The 21886-nt window shown below is 38.0% G+C and overlaps 1 protein-coding gene across 4 annotated transcripts; it reads right to left on the bottom strand.

Moving 5' to 3' along the window:
• Nucleotides 1–1300: 1300 nt before the first annotated feature.
• On the bottom strand, nucleotides 1301–13329 carry jmjd4 (jumonji domain containing 4). Of its 4 annotated transcripts, XM_079809700.1 has the most exons (8): nucleotides 12876–13329; nucleotides 12712–12786; nucleotides 12036–12201; nucleotides 11761–11886; nucleotides 10836–11103; nucleotides 7902–7949; nucleotides 6870–7016; nucleotides 1835–2421 (listed from the first exon to the last, which is right to left on the bottom strand). In XM_079809700.1, exons 1-8 carry the CDS (start codon nucleotides 12967–12969, stop codon nucleotides 2113–2115), a joined length of 1233 nt encoding a protein of 410 aa, XP_079665826.1. In that variant the 5' UTR covers nucleotides 12970–13329; the 3' UTR covers nucleotides 1835–2112. The 4 variants fall into 4 exon arrangements, with proteins under 4 accessions (XP_079665827.1, XP_079665826.1, XP_079665824.1 ...); XM_079809701.1 differs by lacking the exon at nucleotides 7902–7949 and having other exon boundaries at nucleotides 1301–2421; XM_079809698.1 differs by having other exon boundaries at nucleotides 12712–13310.
• Nucleotides 13330–21886: the final 8557 nt, after the last annotated feature.

Below are 21886 nucleotides of genomic sequence, written 5' to 3'. Positions count from 1 at the left end.
ATTCGGAACACAAATGAAGATATTTTTGTTGAAAGCTGATGGCTGAGAAAGGCCTCCATTGGCATTCAGTACACTTATACTCCCAAGACGGATAAAAGGCACTCAAAACATCGTTACAAAGTCCATCTCACCACAGTGACTCTACAATAATCTTTCGATGCGACGACAATAGTTTTTGTGCGCAAAAAAAATCAAAATAACACCTTTTTCCAACTTGTTACTGCCTTCCGTGTGTGCCTCCACGACGCATGCGCGAGAATATGACGCAGATCCGGCGTTCGGACAGATGACCCAGAAGTGATTTGTTTACAAGCAGAGGAAGACGCGCGTATCTCAGCTGTTGGATTCTACATCGATCGTGCTTTAGGTCTCGGCGTAGTGCTCAAAATGGGGTTAAAGTGTGCATTTCATGGAATCCCGAGCCCCGGCGCTACGTCATATTCTCGCACATGCGTCGTGGAGACACACGCGGAAGGCAATAACAAGCTGGATAAAGGTGTTATTTTGATTTTTTTTTGCGCACAAAAACTATTGTCGTCGCATCGTAAGATTATTGTAGAGTCACTGTGGTGAGATGGACTTTGTAATGACATTTTAAGTGCCTTTTATCGGTCTTGGGAGTATAAGTGTACTGAATGCCAATGGAGGCCTAACTGAAGCCTTTCTCAGCCATCAGCTTTCAACAAAAATATCTTCACTTGTGTTCCGAATATGAACGGAGGTCTTACGGGTCTCGAACGACATAAGGGTGAGTAATTAATGACAGAATTTTCATTTTTGGGTGAACTAACCCTTTAACACATCTGAGATGATTTGACAGATCCCAGATCTTTTAATCGTGATAACTGATCTCTGGCTAGGATTAAGTTTTCTAAGATTACTGCGCGTCCTTGTGTTCCCTGAAGAGGGCAGATGTATCGATACTCAAAACCACGATCAGCAATGCAGCGATTGGCTTGCGGCAAGACAGCAACGTAATGACATCATATCATTATAAAAGCCACCTGACAAAAAACTTGACAAAGAAAAAAAGAAAAGAAAAAAAAACACAAATTTCTTGATCTTTATAAGGAAACAGCCAACCGACCAAACCAACTAAAAGTTAGTATAGATAAATGAAGTGTGCACTGTTTTGATGAACATGATTCCCAATGATTTATATTCACGATTTTATAGTATTTGTACACACGTTACATTTTTATTTCAATGTTTGAAATTATAATTAAATTCAATTAAATTTGAAGCAGATTTGTTACGTGACAGTTTTAAAGTTTCTTAAGGGTCAAAATCAAATTATCTGCATCTCTTGTGCTTGCATCAAGCCACTCCCATAATATCAGTCATCACTCAAATTAATGCACGGCTCAGAGTAACTGTACAACATGTGAGTAAACCTCCAATAAAATTATAAAGTCATTATTCCATCACAAATAAATCTCTCAATCAAGTGGCTGTATCTATAGTATTATACACAACATTATAATATTATTTTCAAATACATTTTTATATTATTATTATTTAAAAATATTATTGACCCTGGTTCAGTAATGATGCAATCTAATCCTGTTTACATGAAATAAGCCTGCTCCAGAGCAGGTTTAAGCTTCCGGACCTGTTGCTATGACAGCAAGTCCAGGATGAGCTTTGAAGAACCAAACAATCCAAGATCATGTCAAATCGTCAACAATCAAATTCAGCTAACTGAGTTAGCGACGTACGAAGAACACAAATAACAAAACGTTAAAATCAATTCTGTATTTAACCGGTAACCAATGAAGCGAGATCAAAACCAATGTGTTCACTTTTATGAATCAACAAGAGTCAGATACAACTGAAATGGTTAACAAATAAAGTCTCTAATGAATTTGTTTGGGAAACAACTGGTGCTAGAAGTACTTTTACCTTGGTTTTGTTTGAAAACAAATTTCCCCTATCCAACAATTACATTTACAAGAAGAGCTCTGTCGTACTCATTAATATTATACACTACTGAATGTAGTTTGTCATGATACGTTTATTGTGACAGCAAAAACTAAAATGAAATAACACAAATATGTTGTTAAAAATGTATTATGACATTTGCCATAGTTGATCTTCCACAAACAGTAGGTCTTATACAATTGTATGAACAGCCTCTCTGATCTCTTGAAGCAGATCCTCAGGTTTGAAGCTCAGAGCTGAAGGGTCCAGTCTCTTAAAGTCTTCATTGCTAAGCATGCTTTCAAATATTTGCAATACTCTCTGGAGGTCAAAGGCTGCATGATGAGGGCCTAATGCACACAGACTTTCTGCAAGTAGGTCTTCGCAATTATCTGCATTTCTGGGACATGAATTCAAAAAGGATATTCGAATATTTGCAATGGTCTTAAGGAAAGAGACAAACTCCCCATAATCGATTCCTGTACAAGATTTCATGATCACCTGAAATAGAATATAAATTAATGTATTACTCACAGCAATTCAAAAATTATGTTTAAAGTGTCCAAATATACTTGGCTTAAGACTTGACACTTATGCCACACTTACCTCCGGTTTCACAGACAAGGCTTAAGCATAGTTTCAGACTAAAATGCATTATTGAGCGGTTTTAACTGAAAGCAACTAGCACTGACATATCTTAAAATATGTCAGTGCCATTGTTTTGTCTCAAAATGCATAGCAGTAATGTTTTTTTCTAAGGCATGATTATAAAAGCTACTTAAATGCCCTTATTGAACAAAGGCCTAATACTGGTTTAATCTAAGCCCTGTCTGTGAAACTAATCTAAGCCACTTTTTTGGCATGCTTTGTCAAACGTTGTGGAGCATGTCCAAAATGGCAAAAAGAAAAAAGTAGAGTAGAGTGAGGTTAGTTCTTAGAAAAAAACGGTTTGCATCACTTGTTTGCAGATCCCAATGGCCAGCACAACCATTGGAAGACGACGCTGCAAGTGTTTTTATTTTGACTTGACTTGGGAGGGTGACTTATGTTTCCTGTATGTTTCTCTCTCTTGTTTTACTCTCAAACTTTAATTGCTTACAGTAGCTACTAATGAGAGATGTCCTGATTAGCGATGGGAGTGGTTGCTGTTGCATTTAAGCCTCCTGAATATGGATGCATGGCTCCCCGCTCATTTGGCTTCTTTGACTTTCAGAGTTGAATTTTGTTTACCCAGTATGGTGTACATAGTGATTGTTAAAGAAGACTAGATTGTTAAACTACACTAGATATTTGTTGTAAGCACTGTTTGATTAAGTTGTGAATTCAGGGGTGTATTCCAGAATGCTGGTTATGTGACATATGGGGCATGTTTAAGGGTAAGTAAGCGGATAACCTCAACTTTTGGTTCGAAAAACGGTATATATATATATATATATATATATATATATATATATATATATATATATATATATATATACACACACACACACTGATCAGACATGAAGTAAATAACACTGATTATCTCTTCATCAAGGCACCTGTTAGAGGGTGGGATATATTTGGCAGCAAGTGAACATTTTGTCCTCTAAGTTGATTTGTTAGAAGCAGGAAAAATGGGCATGCGCAAGGATTTGAGCGAGTTTGACAAGGGCCAAATTGTGATGGCTAGATGACTGGGTCAGAGCATGTCTCAAACTGCAGCTCTTCTCGGGTGTTCCCGGTCTGCAGTGGCCAGTATCTATCAAAAGTGGTCCAAGGAAGGAACAGTGGTGAACCGGCGACAGGGTCATGGGCGGCCAAAGCTCATTGATGCACGTGGGGAGTGAAGGCTGGACTGTGTGGTCCAATCAAACAGACGAGCTACTGTAGCTCAAATTGCTCAAGGAGTTAATGCTGGTTCTGATAGAAAGATGTCAGAATACACACTGCATCGCAGTTTGTTGCGTATAGAGCTGCATAGCCACAGACCAGGGGCGTAAATTTCATCTAACAGTTGGGGGGGACGATAAACATGAAATTTCTCAAGAGCATTTTTTGAAGGGGACACAAATAATACAGCCAAAATCGTACTTGTAAGGATACGTGTACCACAAAAAATATATATAATAATATAAAAAATAAAAAAAAACATTTTGTGCTTATTTGGCGTTTTGGTGCACTGAAAAATGATCTAATGTCCGTTTTTCTTTTCTCTGTCATTTTATCTGACCAACAACACAAAGTGATAGTTGTTTAAATATGAGTAAGGTTCCCCACGCAGTCATATTAAAATTATTAAATCATCTCGTATCCTACACATAGTATTTTATACTATGATATTCAGATCTTTAGATATTCAACTGCAGCAAGCCCAACACAGATCTGGCGGAGCGGCCGTCCGCATATACTTTAGATTTAGAATTAGCGCCTATTCGAGGGCGGGTTCGGGTTGCTTGAATTATGGGTTCATTAGCCTATTATTCTTAATGAAAAACACAGCAAGAAAACAGTACAATGACACACTCCCTTAAATTGGCACTTTTACATGTCGCTTTGAAACCAAATGTTCCGCGATCATCTTCTGTCAGCTGTTTGCTCTGGTGATTAATGAAATATGACTCTCGTTCGGCTCGTCCTGTATTGAGCAGACACGTTCAGTTTTTAATTGTTGTGTCTGTTCTCTAACTAAACAAAATTATTTTATTACTATAAAAATGAAAACGACGGTGGCCCGGGGCGGTGCCGCGGTGGGCAAGTGATGTTAACAGTGTTTTGCCTAATCTGTATTAAAGAGAAAAGAGTCCGAAAGAGTTCATCTGATGTTTAAAGTGAATAAAATAGTATTGACAGCTTACTGGAGTTTCATAACTGGTGTCTGAAGGGCTTGTTGTCTCCCCAAACTTGTGTTGTAGTTTTTTTTACGTTCTATGGGTAACGTTAAAGGGTTAGTTCACCCAAAAATGAAAATTCTGTCATTAATTACTCACCCTCATGTCGTTGGACACCCGTAAGACCTCCGTTCATATTCGGAACACAAATGAAGATATTTTAGTTGAAAGCTGATGGCTGAGAAAGGCTTCACACAGGCCTCCATTGGCATTCAGTACATTGACACTTCCAAGATCCATGAAAGGCACTTAAAACGTCGTTACAAAGTCTATCTCACCACAGTGGCTCTACAATAATCATACAATGCGACGACAATAGTTTTTGTGCGCAAAAAAAAATCAAAATAACACCTTTATCCAACTTGTTCTTGTCTTCCGTGTGCGCCTCCACGACGCATGCGCGAGAATATGACGTAGCGCCGGTGTGACAGACCTGTTGCTGGGCAATACGGACTTTCAGCTCCCTCCAAAGACTTTCTATTGGGTTCAGGTCTGGAGACTGGCTAGGCCACTCCAGGACCTTGAGATGCTTCTTACGGAGCCACTCCTTAGTTGCCCTGGCTGTGTGTTTCGGATCGTTGTCATGCTGGAAGACTCAGCCTCGACCCATCTTCAATACTCTTAATGAGGGAAGGAGGTTGTTGGCCAAGATCTCGCGGTACATGGCCCCATCCATCCTCCCCTCAATACGGTGCAGTCGTCCTGTCCCCTTTACAGAAAAGCATCCCCAAAGAATTATGTTTCCAACTCCATGCTTCACGGTTGGGATGGTGTTCTTGGGGTAGTACTCATCCTTCTTCTTCCTCCAAACATGGCGAGTGGAGTTTAGACCAAAAAGCTCTATTTTTGTCTCATCAGACCACATGACCTTCTCCCATTCCTCCTCTGGATCATCCAGATGGTCATTGGCAAACTTCAGACGGGCCTGGACATGCACTGGCTTGAGCAGGGGGACCTTGCGTGCGTTGCAGGATTTTAATCCATGACGGTGTAGTGTGTTACTAATGGTTTTCTTTGAGACTGTGGTCCCAGCTCTCTTCAGGTCATTGACCAGGTCCTGCCGTGTAGTTGTGGGCTGATCCCTCACCTTCCTCATGATCATTGATGCCCCATGAGGTGAGATCTTACATGGTGCCCCAGACCGAGGGAGATTGACCGTCATCTTGAACTTCTTCCATTTTCTAATAATTGCGCCAACAGTTGTTGCCTTCTCACCAAGCTGCTTGCCTATTGTCCTGTAGCCCACCCCAGCCTTGTGCAGGTCTACAATTTTATCCCTGATGTCCTTACACTACTCTCTGGTCTTGGCCATTTTGGAGAGGTTGGAGTCTGTTTGTTTGACTGAGTGTGTGGACATGTGTCTTTTATACAGGTAACGAGTTCAAACAGGTGCAGTTAATACAGGTAATGAGTGGAGAACAGGAGGGCTTCTTAAAGAAAAACTAACAGGTCTGTGAGAGCCGGAATTCTTACTGGTTCAAATACTTATGTCATGCAATAAAATCCAAATGAATTATTTAATAATCATACAATGTGATTTTCAGAATTTTAGTTTTAGATTCCGTCACTCACAGTTGAAGTGTACCTATGATAAAAATTTAATAAAATGAATAAAAATATTTAACATCCGTAATATTGCTGCAGAAAGACTCATTTGAGCATCATTTGTACTTTTACACTTTAAAGTTTCCTTTTGATGTTTGATGGTTAAACGATAAGAACAATTTTACCTCACTGTACCCACTTTTTGCAAATATTTAATTCATAGATCAAACAGTTAAACTTATTTATAGCACAACTTTAAGCTTAGCTTTTAAAATCACTGAGCACACTACAGTCTCCAGGCTCACAGACACCAATATTTTAACGATTAAGAAAACATGAATCACTGTCCGGAAAGTCTTCGGTATGGAGATAAATGTTAGGATCATGATTTTACAGTACTACATCACACCATGCGTGTATATTAGCACCATTTTTTGTTTGCTTCAGGGATCTGATAAAGCGTTTGGACCCAGAAACAGTGCTGCATGATATCAGATTTAACAACCGATAACCTAGAGCCAAAAAATAAACAGTTACCTGACAATGCTGATGCCAGGTGTCCATAGTATCACGCCATTCCTCAATTTCTCTCTGGACAGAAGAAAGTTCATCTTGCAGGAACTGCCACATGATGTCCAAATTACAGCCATTCAGCCAGTTATGATTGATGGAAATGGTATCCTCCTATTATTAAGAGATTCATTATAGAAATTGAGTTAGCAAGTTAGCAGGCTGGTCAAAGAAGGTTTTTTACTCATGACATCTAGGGGCAGGGTCTGCTTAGTAGTCATATAATAATCAAAATTAATATTTTACTTCACTTCTTTAAGCAAAATTATAAGCAAAAATATGTTTTATTTATTTTAATATTTGAGTGAAATGAGACCCAAGTTTCATTAGATTCACCCAAATATAGCTAGAGCAGCAGTTCTCAACTCCATTCCTGGGGACAGCACTGCACATTTTGTATGTCTCCATATCTGACAGACCAAATTCAGTTCATGCAGCTCTCTGCAAAAAAGCTGATGATATAAATCAAGTGTGTAACTAAGTGAGACATACAACATGTGCAGTACTGTGGGTCTCCAAGCCGGAGGTGAGAGCTAGAGCCTATTGACCAAGAGACCTACTTGAACTACTGCAGCAAATTACTTTTTGTATGGCCTTAAAAATCCATGCATTATAGATATATAAAATATTTTGTATAATATAAATAAAATTACAATAGTACAACAATAGAACAAGCTTATACTATTAGTAGGTTACTTCCTAAACCCTGGTTCTCTGAACAGAAATGAGGTATCTACTATGGGAACAATTCAGGCGTGACCGACTCCAATTACACCATCGGACTGACAGACCAACCGCTACAGCGATCAGGGTGCCCCGCCTCCCTAGTATATAAAATTCTGCCTTCACGTGCTCTCGGAATACATACAAGTTTCCTAGGTAAAAATTGCACATGAATACCCTCCCATTTCTAAATTTTAATGCGATGAGCTCTTAATCAAGACTTTAGAAGTGAGAATTATAAAATTTCCAATAGCACATGAAGGTGGCATTACTCACTACAGCCAGCTGTTGCATCATTCTCAGCATATCTTCATATCTTGTAGTCTGCAAGAAGGGCAGTGAGAACCAGAGTTACAGAAGTAACCTAACATTATCTTTCTATCATCCGTTTGATATCTCACTATGAGATATAAACCACTTCTATATTGCAGATATGAGGTATGCATACACAACATAAAAATTAAGGTTGAAAACAATTAATCATGGTTCTAATACTAATGTAAAATCTATGCTTTTTTCATTTAATACACTCTAGTGTACACATGCCCAAAGGTATTTTACTGGGATGTGAAAAATGTTTCACTAAACGTGTGTGAGTGCTGTCATATCACACACGGCTCCTACACCAAGGACTGAATGAGCCTAATATGACTCAGTCACATCCAGTCTTTAATATCTGTGAGTGTGCTTATGCCCAGCTCGCTGTAGCACAGAAGCAACACTTTACAATAGGATTTACTGCATTTGTTACTGCGATGTTACTGGTCAACTCCATCTGTACACTGTTAAATGGTAAATCCAATAATACATCAAATTCACAGGAAAGAAAGTGAGAATGATGCAGTAGGGGGCTGCAGCCAGTTATATACTAAAGAGGTGGGACTCCCTGATCACTGTAGCAATTGGTCTGTTAATCTGACAGATGGTAATTTCTGCAGTCGGTAATGCCTGAGGCACTCCCATAGTTAGATATTGACTTCTAGGGTGTCCAATTTTGCTCCAGGATGGCCACTATCCTGCAGAGTTTACCTCCAATCCTAATCAAACACACCTGAGTCATCTAATCAAGGTCTTTAGGATTACTAGGCTGCACTCCACTTTGATTTTGTGTCAATCCATCTCAAAGTCCAATTTTAGTTGCTTTTAGTTTTATTTTGCTAATTTTTTGAGTGATTACTTATATGGAATTGCAAAACATCAGGTCTAACCACAGTGGTTGTCTCTAGTGCACATGGTACACGGTACATGAACATATATCAATATTTTGGACTTTAAAGTTCTCCAACAGCCCAATCAAAATGTAAAAAAAAAGTCAAAAACATTTTAGATCCCTTAACTCTAACCCCAAAACTTTAACATAAGCCGTTTTTTAAAGATTGTAGAATGTATAAAATGTAAAGGGCAGAAAAATGTACAATGACAATTTTAATAACAATATACTAGAAATAAATATTTTGAGCCCTTATACCACTCTTACCTCTAAACCTAACCGTAGCAATTTATTTAAAATATGTATAGTATAACGATAAAACATAACAGACTAACATATGTAATCACAGCAATTTATTTATTGCAAAAACGTCCAAACGACAATGTGTTGCAATATCAGTCTGTTTATACTAGTTTTGTGTAAAAAGAAGAGAAGAATTTAAGTGGATAATCACTGAAAACCGTATGCAATGAGCCAATAAGCATTTGATATCACTGACGCAAACTTTTGTTGTACCTTATTAGCCTGGTTCTGTCAACACTGCACTGGCTCCCTATTAAACATTGCATACATTTTAAAATCTTGCTTATTACTTACAAACACTAAATGGTTTAGCTCCCCAGTACTTGAGCAAGCTCTTAACACATTATACTCCATCACGTCTACTGCGGTCTCAAAATTCTGTCCAGTTGATAATACAGAGAATATCGATATCAACTGCAGGCGGTCGATCCTTTTCCTATTTAGCACCTAAACTCTGGAACAGTCTTCCTAGCACTGTTCGGGAAGCAGACACACTCTGTCAGTTTAAATCTAGACTAAAAACACATCTCTTTACTATGGCATACACATAAAATACTTTTTCAATTAAATGATTGTTAGGCTGCATTAATTAGGTCAGCCGGAACCGGGAACACTTCCCATAACACCTGATGTACTTGTTACATCATCAGAAGAATGGCATCTACGCTAATGATAGTCTCTCTTTTTTATCCTGAGGTTTACTGCAGTCAGCCGGATCCGGGCCGTATCCAGATCAGATGGTGGACCTGCGCCCAGACAAGACCAACGCATGAGCCTGAAGTGTCTGCAGAGACCGTGTCAATTAGACTCCCCCTAAAATTGCCTCATCGACACGGCATCCTCAATAAACCCGTCTCTGGCATGATGACTCCGATTGTTCGAATATTACAATTTAATAATTGTTTAATCAATACGGCATCCTCAATAAACCCGTCTCCGGTGTGAGGACTCCGATATTTTTATTATTCCTATTTAATAATTATTTAATCGACACATCATCCTCAATAAACCCGTCTCCGGCTTGCTGCCTCCGATCTTTCGAATATTCCGATCTATTATGACTTCTGACCTGTAAAGTTGCCAGAATAATAATCATACGCTGTTTGTTAATTGGCCAGAGGAGAACTGGCACCCCGACTGAGTCTGGTTTCTCCCAAGGTTTATTTTTATCCATTTGGTCACCTGATGGGGTTTTGGTTTCCTTGCCACTGTTGCCTCTGGCTTGGCTTGCTCAGTTGGGGGACACTAAATTTTTCAACTAAATATCCAAATAAATCTAATTATTAAACTAAATTAACCATATAAACTAAATTACTGATCTAATTACTGTTCTAATGCCCACATTGTCACTGTATGATAATTGAAATAAGCTGATGACATCACCATTTTCTCCAGAACGGCTATACGGCTGAATAAAATTCTGTTGCATTATTTTCCAGTTTAACACTGTGAAGCTGCTTTGAAACAATCTGCATTGTAAAAAGCGCTATATAAATAAAGTTGACTTGACTTGTAAAGTTTCTTAAGGATGCAAATTTTGAATTTGTAAGTGCAAGATTCAATGTTTGTATGATCATTTTGTTGGGTTTTTGTATTTTCCCCTCAGAAGGGGACATTGGCCCTCCAGAACTAGGATTGGACACCCCTGTTTTAGTACATCTTACATATTTGTACACCATTAAAACATTATTACTTACCAAATTGTAAACTTGATGATGCCAACCACTAGGTACAAAGATTATCTCCCCAGCTTCTTGAATGATCTCTAAAGGCTGACAGGCCTCTTCAAACTGTGCATACAGACCTTTGTCTTGAAGTACAGGTGCTGTTACATCATAGGCCAAGTTGCCATGACAGTCCCGGAGGAACTCCTCTTGGCCTGGAGGGTACAGGAGCCATTTCTTACGTCCACAGATGTTGGCAGACCAACTGTAAGAGCGAAACACATCTGAATGGAAAGGTGTCCTAGAGGCAAGAACAAAAATGTTACTAGAGACATCCAAAGGGGTGACAAATATCTAACTTGACATATATTTCTGCAAATGTCAATGCACACTAATTTATTTAAATTTAACAAACAGTTAAATATAACAAAAAATATGTTTGAGCACATATATATCTATATATATATATATATATATATATATAGAAAATAGTAAAATACTTTGACTTTATAAAACAAACAAACAAATGTATAATTTGGCAAGGAGTGCACAAACTATTATAATGTATTTTAATTACATTGGGGTTCAAAAGTATGAGAACACTAAATTAATTTTCCAATTTAATAAAACACTTTATTACAAATAATAATAAAAAAAATACATGCAAACCATATTTTTTTTTAGTATTTAGTCTGTCCTCGTTGTGCTTTAATGACCGAATATTATTGAGCATTATTTAAGAATGTTACGAATAGCATCTAGTGTATTTCAATGGAATCTGAGCTTTTGTGCAAATTACTTAGAAATAATGTAGATATCATAAATAATTTCTTCACTTTACATCATAATGTTCCTTTGTTGTACATTTTGGTTTTCAAAATACAAAAACGGACCAGACTTTCAAGGTGGACACAGACTTTTACACCCAACTGTGTGTGGACATTGATTCATACGGTACCATGACCCCTTAGGTCCCATGTAGACAAAACGATAATCATCCACTTCCAATGTGTCCCAATATTCATTCAGCCAATCAGAGGAGAAGTAAATTGGGTTCTTGTAAGTATTATGCCCAGGAAAGTTCCTAAAATGAACATAAACATATTTGACATTATGGATAGTATAAACGTCCTTGATTTTACTACAACGTTTCCCTGCTAATCTTATTCATCTCATTCAAAACTACTAAATATTGTGCTATAACCTAGGTTATATGCTTTTAAAGAGCTGTACCTCTGCATATGCCAGTCCTTTAAGTAAAGACATCCTTTGGGTGAAGAATGCCCATTCTGTATGTACTCCCTCCAGTACTGGATAAACTCCTTAAAAGGCATGATCTGCTTTGGGTTGGAATTGTATTCTTTTGCACTGCAGTTTGCAACAGGAACAGGAGTCTCATCTGCATAATAAAATGAGGCTATTTATGGATATAACATATTGAGGACACAGTTATACATAGGATATGCATTAGGATACATTTTTTTTATAGTTTTGGTACTATTTTCAATAGGTAAACTTTTAAAAATTGGTACTCACCAATACACAACAAAATTATCTTACAATCTTTTTATTGTCAATTTAATATTCAATTAATTAACATTTCAAATGAACCTAAGGAAAATGTTACAGTACTGTAATGTGCAGTCTTTTTTTTCTTGTAGAAAAATTATGGAAGAAAAAGATAAATAAATAAATAAAATAATAATAAAAATCGAAGTAAATCTATTTAAAATCAGTCCCGGTGACTTCACAGGGAGGGCTGGGTGTCACCTTGCCCAGTTACTGTAAGTAGTCCATATCTTATATTTTAGAGCTGGAGCAGGGCCTATTTATTAGTACTAATTTATAATGTGTGACACGTTAATACAAGTATAATAAAATACAATTTAAAAAATCATTCTTTGCTCACCAAACTCGTGCAGAAGTCTTTGTAAATTTGGCTTTCCATCAACAGTGACCCAATTTTTTCTGCAGTTCCAATTTTCTGTGAATTTTTTGGAAAACATGCATGGTTGATTCGGAATCAGGTAGTTCTTGAAGAATTTAGAGTAAGGTATTTCACTCTCTATGTACTCAATAAAATGAGAGGAGCAGTGCTGTTGATGGATCTGCCTGGGCATTTTGTCCAAACTGCAGCAGTTATGAAAGGTTTCCCTATCCATGACATGTCAGAAAGGGGCTAAGGCTTGTTTATACATTAACATGAAGTTTTCACACGTTATTCCATGCTTGATATATCATAATACTTAAAAACTTTAAGTCCAGGTTAATATCAACATATAGCCAACAGATAGAAAACACATTTCAACAGCCTCATTCCTCACGGTGACCGGTTTGCGTGGTTATATTTAGGCTGTAGAAGCACAACTAATACCTCGACGGTCCAACGTCACGCTTACGCGTAATTAAAAATTCGATACGAAGAGATTATCTTTTTCTATATGCATATAAGTCGAAAATAATTGTTTTTCTGCGCCAGGTTTGGAACATGGATATCCAGTTGCCCACCGGAAAAATAAACGTGTGCACATGGTGCACACCAACTGTGTGATTGGCTCGTGTTCGTGCGTAAAGAATGAGCTGTGTAATAAAATAAAAAGTGAATTAAATATCAGTTAATTAGCTCTAAATAACAATAGGTCGATTTCATTAAGTAGACATATGAGGCGCAATCGTCATTTGCGCGGAATCTTTAATCATTCGTTTTGCACGTCGGAGTGTAAACATGAGTGCACCAAACAATCTCCGCTGCGTTCAGCCTTTGGTTCAGCCACAACGCGGCAGGAAACCGGAGTCTAATGTTTTTACTTTTCTTATAACGAGAAACACTAATGTGGAACAGCAAATGTCTCGCTGTGAAGGGATATTGTTTATCTTAATGCTTGACTTACGTCACAACCTGCTGTAGCTGTCACTAAAGTTCCGGTCTCAGCGCGACTGATACTCAACTGCTATTGGCTCATCTGCGTTCAAGGGGAGGGGCTTACCGATAGGTCGCAAACAAGCCTAATATAATATGAACACAGTCCAGCGGGGGCAGGGGCAGGGGTGAGCAATCGAACTCGGGTTCTGTCCAGGCAATCGAACCAAGTGTGAAAGCACCCTTAGTTTCAAGTTTACTAAAACAGCATTTTAATTTTACTGTGAGATGGACAATTAAGATTAAAAAAAAATATAATTTTTTGACAAGGGCAGGGAAAGGCTAATGACTGAACCATCTGAATTGGACAATGAACACAATTACTGTGCCTGTGAGTCTACATGGAAAAATAAGTAATAAGATAAACACACACACTAATTAAATGGTGCTTTTATTTTTTAACACTTTCTATTGTGAACTGTACTATTAACTTACCATTGTGTTATTAATATATATTTTCACCAATACTATTAACTCTGAATTATGTCATCTTTTTTATTTTTTGTGTAATTTCTATGCACTGTGATTGTAGACAGCAGAGTGCGAACGGGACTTTTATTTGGTGTGGTGATGTGACGTCATAAGGCTGCGTCGCACTCCTGTATCTGTTGTGATTCTGCTGAAGAAAGGTTTGTGTTTTAAGCGTTCAAGGTGTTTAAAGCGGTATAAATCGTTCAATCGTCTTCAACGTTTTACAAGCGACGCAGAATGAATTATTTATTATTAAATGCAACATTGCATTATCTAACATTTATTACCGTTGTGTGAGGAACGTAATATAATGAAAACACACGAGTAACAGAAAAGGTGAGTCTCATTTCGTATAAACATGAATTCAGTCACTGGTTAGTAGAGGTGAGAGAAACTGAGCTTTATGAAACTCAGGGTGCATCTCATTCAGCTCCCTAGTTCAGTCAGGGCACTGATCAGCGAATAAGTCAATGGGCTGAATCAGTGCCCTTACTACTGAACTAAGGAGCTGATTGAGACCCACCCTCAGTCAATTGGATCAATTGCTTCGCAACAAATGATTCAGTGATTAAAATCGCTCTATTTCCATTTCTGTCTCAATTTCTACAAATCATTAAATAGCCAAACTGCCTAATATATGAAGGGTCTGTATAACTTGCATTATTTTATTAATTTTCTATTGTTAGTTTTAAATGTTGGTCTAATCAGTCAATTTTTCTCACTCTGACTGACACGGTCTCATTGGCTTCACATTTCCTTTAGAGCAGTTAGCAAACCTGAGTAAACTAAAATGAAATAAATGCCTCCACTGTAGACTAGTCAGAAATAATCTACACATTTTCCCATTTACCATAATGTTTGAAAATAAAACAAAAACAAAAAAAATTTATGAAACACACAAACTATAATCTATAATATCCCACTTTAGTAGAGGTGTAATGATACACCAATGCCACGGTTCAGTTCACATCACGGTTTTGGAGCCACGGTTCGGTTTGCTGTGGAGGCAGGGATCATGGCGGACACCAGCAATAATAACACTATATTCACTTTTAATAACAACAATAATTGAACCTATTAACTTTATCTTTATTAACTTTATACATTGGCTTCACATTTGAGCAGTTAGCAAACCTAAGTAAACTAAACTGAAATAAATGCCTCCACTGTAAACTAGTCTAGACTAGTTAAAAAATATACAAAAACAAGCTAATTTATTCCACAAAAATTAATGACCCCACACAAGTAATGTCCCACTTTTTTAAACACATAAATTGTATGAATATGACCAATACTGATGAATAAATAGGCCTATAAGTTAAAGCTATTAAATAGCAGTTTTATATAAAGTAAATAAATAAAGTGGCATTTTGGGGTTATGGAAACAACAGTTAGCATGGCAAATACACAACATGAACTGTTAATAAATCACATGACTGCTCCTGATTAGCACAGAATGCATGCAAATCCTTCCCAGCTCACACACGACGTACCTGTTTTATTTATTGGTACTTTACTTTTATTTAATGACTTAAGTTGCATGATTGTAGTTTCTCTTGCGCTTAATGAAGTGATATACAGTGCGCCCTGCCACGTTTGCGCATGCAGTTGAAGTGTGTGCGCTACGAGCACAGTATAAGGGATAACAGGTAGGGCTGTGTATTGTTAGGAATTTGACGATTCGATTTCGATTCTTGAGGATTCGATTTCGATTCGATATTGATTTATTAGCTTCGATATCGATTCAATAATAAGTAAATACACAAGTAATGAAGTACCTGAGTATATTTTTAAATAATGTGTGCAGTATTACCAAATTACCAAACCGTACAATATTGTACATGTGTTGAATACAAACCACAACTGTAACAAACATGTGCTTTATTAACACCTCTAAAGTGCATGTAGCTGTAAGTAGTAGAAAGTATATTTCTTTCTTCCTATATTCAAGTTATAAAAGAAATGTAAACAGAAGCACAAAATGTGCATACTCATAAAAGAAAGTGCAACCATAGATATGATAACATTACAAAGTGCTATTTTGTCAACACAATAAATAACACTGAACAGCTGATCAGAGAACCTTTGGCTTATTTACTTATTTACGTCGGCTTTTAACGTTGGCGGTGCAGGCTTGAACGGAGCGCAGCTGCTGTCTGCCATCTTGCTGTTTTTGTAAAGCGCGTCTTGTACAACGCTGAACCGTGTTGAACGCTCTCACTAGAGTGTTACCCACAGCGCCGCCACTGGCCGGTGGGCTGAATCGATTCATAGGATTTGATGAATCGATATTGAATTGAGACACAAATAATTGCAATGCATTGATGAATCAATATTTTTACCCAGCCCTACTAACAGGACATGAAAGTTCGGTTTTCTAAGGTGAAAGAGACATATAGCCTTACATAGGGCTGCACGATTAATCGGAAAAAAATCACGATCTCGATTCAAACATAAATGCCATCTCATTTCTTAATGTTGGCGATTCACTTCCGTGTATTTCCCTAAGATCATGCTGCGTTCACGCGTTATTGGTCACACCAGAGCTTGTCACACTTACACAATAACAAAACACTAACCAATCAATCATAAATCTCCACTTCTCTCCTCTCCCTCATTGGCCACGTTCCGCTGTTACTGATGTGTAACAAGGCGGCAGACCTAAATGTAGTCAGATTTGTAGCGGTAAAGGCCTGTTCACACCGGGACGATTTGCGTGCGCGTTTATCGCCGACATTTAACACCTCGTGACTAAACAAAGGGCGCCAATGTGAGTGTACACACCGACGCGCAAAACGCCAGGCGTAAAAGCGTCATTTAAAAAAAAATACGCGTCAGGTTCGTTTTTTATTTTGACGTGGCACGTTAAAAACTGGCTGACCAATGAGATCGGCGCTTTTGTTCACGTTCCTGGAGCGGCTGATGTGACAGTAAAACCCGACTTGGTGGCGCTCAAGCACAAAACGGTCTTGCCGAGCAGTAAGTAGACAAAGAAGAAGATGAACAGCAAATGCTGCTTGCCAGTTAGCAAAAAGTGTGTGTGAATGGTTTTGGCCATAGACATAATATGTCTATGGTTTTGGCAAGCATGTAAATACGGTCTCTCTTCTTCTGTGTGACAAGCGAGTGTCAGAAGCGTAAAGTGCCGCAGCACCACCTTGTGTACCGGGAGCGCATCTACTAGGGATGGGGCCGATCCGATCCAGTATCGGTATCGGGACCGATACCAGCTTAATTCACGTATCGGATTTTCCCGATCCAACCTGCGGAGAAATCCGATACCTATACCAGCAGGATAGCATTGAGCAACATGTCAGCTGTGTGGAAATACTTCACACTGGAAACACCGCAGAGCAAGACAATGTTTGCAAAACCGTAATTCAGAGAGGTGGAAGCTTCCTCGCGTCGTACAACACAACGAATGCAATCAAACATTTAAAAAAGCAGACAAGACTAGGGTGACATTTAAGAGATAATAATCAGGGCTTGACATTGACAATCGCCATCTGCGTGTATTTCGGCTGTGTAACACTCACACCAGCCACTTTGAACTTATGGTCTTCTCAAAAGCCATCTGTTATAATCACGTTGCGCATTATAACCAAATTATATTATTATTATTATAACATTATAACACGTGTTTATATTGAGTTTATGAATATAATAATCTGAGGCGTTCAGATTAGCGGAGTTTTGTTCAGAGCGCGCGCCGCTCTCACGCTCGCTGAAATCTACACTCAGATCAGAGATAAACGAGCGATGCACGCAGGAGATTAATTCATCATACAGTGATTGACAGTTTTTGTTATATTTCAGCACCGAAAATAGTTTCAAACAAAACATGGCAGAACCACATTGCATCTTATATGACTGGCATTAGGTTGGCTTGACGTTCGCGAATCTAGGGACCGTCTCTAAAGTTACATACAACATTGGTAGGCTATACACGTTTCTAACTTAAATGGCATTTGAAGAGAATGACTTAGTCATAAAACTGACTGTAAAGTGTTCATCTAGGTGTTAGGTATGATGCACACCTTTTGGATTTTTGATATTTAATCAAATAAACTGTCAAATCATATGAAAATATGCTTTATTTCACTAGAATACTGTATGAGCTCTTACACAAAACATGCTAGATTTAAATGTCATAGCTGATAGAACACTGATGAGAATATTGCTTGAATATATTTACAGATATAATATTAGAGATTTATGCATTATGCGTTGCCATTGACGACGGCCATTATAAGGAAGGAAATCCCACAGAATCTAGCTTAAAAAGTGCTTAGAGCTGCTTGATTTATTTTTTGTTTGTTGATTTTCAAATATAAATTGATAACCGTGATAATTTGGGTCACTATTATGTTCATATCATACTTGCCTGTCTCGTGGAGTTTATGTCAGCATCAAATAAAATCAACAATAATGATAATAATAATATTAAAGCAAACACAGCTCTAGTATCGGTATCGGCCAATATCCAAATTCAGGTATCGGATCGGAAGTGAAAAAATGTGGATCGGTGCATCCCCAGCATCTACTGAATTTGCACGTTCACTCTGCGCATCGCCAGTGGAAATCGCTTGGGTGTGAACACTCAAGACGCGCCGAAAAACGCTGGCGATAAGCGCACGCGATATTCGTCCCGGTGTGTGCAGGCCTTAAGAGGTAAAAATGAACCCCAGTGTCGAAAATCCCGGTGGCGACGGTGAGAGTGAGAATGTGACAACATTGGTACAGAAAAAAGGAGCACATTCCACCGTGTGGAGCTTTTTCGGGTTTAAACCTAAAGACGATGCGCAAAGAGTTATTTGCAAACAGTGCTTTTGCATATACGATCACCTCAAACGTCACCACAAAATACAGTATGAGTTAGCCATGAGAGACAAGGGAGCCACACCACAAAATACCAGCCGCCAGACCACGCAAACTTCCATAACTCAGACGTTGTACGGAGCATCGCCATACCCTCCAAGTTCCCAGCGGCACAAAGATATAACAAAAGCCATTAGGGCTGTCACTTTTTATTCAATATTCGAATATGCATTCGAACATGACGTGAAATATCCGTAATCGAACCAAGGCCGGCCCATGGCATAGGCGGAATAGGCAAATGCTAGGGGCGCCACTCATCCATAGGGGCACCAAAATGTATTACTGATACTATTTTATTCATATTAATTTGAAATATTACCAAATAAAGCGCAAAAAACTTAACCAAGTCCCCCGCCTCTTCCCGGTCCACCTCATCGATCTCCCCCCGCCGAGCTACTTGAAGTGCGTCAGAAATATAACGCGCGATCAGTTTAACGTTGGGGGGATTTGTTGTGTCGCGTCGCCTCTCGCCGCATCTAATGTAGACAGGATTGCTTTCATTTTTTAGGGTGCTTGGTCGCTCGCTCAAGGTGTAGACTCAGTGAAAGTTGCCGAATTGTAGTGTCAAAAAAGACAGAAGCCTCTGATGCAGGGAAGATAAGGGATACACTGCTCTTCTTATTTAGTATTTTTGTCTTGTTTCTAGTCTAAATATTTAAAAATTCTTAAATCAAGATGTATTTACTAGATAAGTAAAATAAGTAAAAAAACAATCTAAATTATCTGCCAATGGGATGAGAAAAATAATCTAGTTTCTGATTGAAATCGTGTTTCTGTCCCAAACAGAAATAAGAGAATTTTTCTCACCCCATTTGGCAGATAATTTAGCTTGTTTTAAGCAAAAACTCTGGACTGGAAACAAGAAGAAAAATACTAAATAAGAAGAGCATTTTTTGCAGTGTAAAGAGAGAGGTAAAGTGATGTAGGCTAATGAATGAACAGTTTATTTAACTGCATAGAAGTAAAATACTAATGTTTGCTAATTAATTCCAGTTTTACCTTAAACTGTATGCAAGCAGTCTTTCTGGGTTCTCCAGAGGCCACAGACAGTGTGATTTTGTCAAAAAAAATCATATCTGTTTTTTAAAACGCATGTAATATCACTTTTTTAATAGCCTAATGTTTTTATTCTACAGTTGTGCAGTTTTAAGAGGACATATGGCAATTTTAAAATGTATTTGCCGAAATTAGTAATGATATTTATATACAGGTTTATTTAAAATAGCAACATTTTATGTAAAATTCACATTAAATATCTAAATTTCTCAGTTTAATTCATGGTGAAAACATGAATGTGCATAGTTTAGTGGAAGATTGCTGCCATCTACTGGAAAACAAAAACTTTTGCTAGTTCTCAATGAATAGTTTGTGCATGAATGCCAGATGCACTCTTGCTGTTTGTGTTTAGGCTGTAGGTGCTATTTTTTTTTATAGTTTAAGTATCATCAGCCTTTAAAAAAATAAATAATATATCATGAACATAATGACGGGGTAGAAAGGACTGGACATCATATAAAACAACTATAATTTTTTTTAAAAAACATCAATGCATTACAAAAATAAAACAGTAGCAGTGTTTCCACAACTTGATACAAAAGGGGCACCAAGTAAAATCTTGCCTAGGGCAGCAAATTGGTCAGGGCCGGCCCTGAATCGAACTATAAATAAACTATCCGGTTTTTAAAGTGCCATGCAGAGCGGGTACCCGCAAATATTGCTGAAACGGGTGAAAAACATCCCAACTGTGTCGGATACGGGTGCGGGTCGGGTCGGACAAGGGAGAACACGGGTTTTAAACAGTCACGTGCAAACAAATATATAAAAAATATATGCGTGTACAGTGCCGCCTCTCCCATTGCTTTCATCCCGCGCTGCGCGTCGGGCATCAAGTGCTGAGGAGGGCACCACAAGAAAATGCTCTCTCTACCTGTATTTCAAGATGACAAAATAATTTCAAATCCATATTAGTTTATTTGTGGCCGCGCAGCGCGCGCGTCCTCCCAGGAGAATCACAACCGCGCGCGCGATCTGCCTGCACTCGGCGAGATGGATCCTGAGGAGTTGAAGAAAAAAATAGCCGCAAATGTGGAAGTTCATCACTGAGGAAGCACGCAGATAACTGTGTTAACAAACCAAGCACACGCAGTTCTATCGAACAGTATTTTTGTTATGTTTCCTGAGTTTGGTCTCTTAATAACACTGTCTTAGTACATTAAGCCACGTTAAGCGTTTTCTTATAACATTTTTGTTTAAATATTTTATTTATAGTTTTCATTTTTTACAAAAACACAAAAACAAAAAGAAACAACAAAATAAGACAACAAAAACCCTCTCTCCACAAGGCAAGATATTAAATAATCATAAAAATAGAAATAAACAGTAATAAGCATAGATTTACATCTAGTCTGTCTACATTTGTTGTTTCTACATTTTAATTTAATTGTAACTAATTAATTTTATTAAATTTTTATTCATTTTTTTTTAAGTATAAGAAAAAATGAGAATCGTGTAAGAGAATCATGATCTCAATTCCCATGGAGAAAAATCGTGATTCACATTTTAGCAAGAATCGTGCAGCCCTAGCCTTACAACATATAATCTGACCTATAGGGCTGGACGATTTATCGAAAAGTAATCGAAACCGACATTTAGAACCTCTAACCGACGTAATTTTCCCATGTCGGTTATTCCGGTTTTAGTCACGTGACTCCGCCCCGTCAGTCACATCAAGTGCAGTTTGCAGGCACACGGAAAAATTCAGGAGCAGTTATCTTTGTTTATACAATCTGGATGCTCAGAATTACTATAGTAATTG

This window comes from Gobio gobio, assembly GCF_949357685.1.
Source record: "Gobio gobio genome assembly, chromosome: 25".
Classification (NCBI taxonomy): Eukaryota; Metazoa; Chordata; class Actinopteri; order Cypriniformes; family Gobionidae; genus Gobio; species Gobio gobio.
The sequence above is the reverse complement of the archived record's forward strand: the minus strand, read 5'-3'. Positions and strand labels throughout refer to the sequence as shown.

Excerpts from the sequence above, each read along its gene's own strand:
- jmjd4 (XM_079809698.1), bottom strand. The coding sequence starts at position 12,964 with ATGGATAGGGAAACCTTTCATAACTGCTGCAGTTTGGACAAAATGCCC. Across the intron at positions 7,950-10,835 it reads ATCATCAAGTTTACAATTTG|ACTACAAGATATGAAGATAT; the intron begins GTAAGTAATAAT and ends CCCTTCTTGCAG. Across the intron at positions 2,422-6,869 it reads CCTGGCATCAGCATTGTCAG|GTGATCATGAAATCTTGTAC; the intron begins GTAACTGTTTAT and ends ATTCTATTTCAG.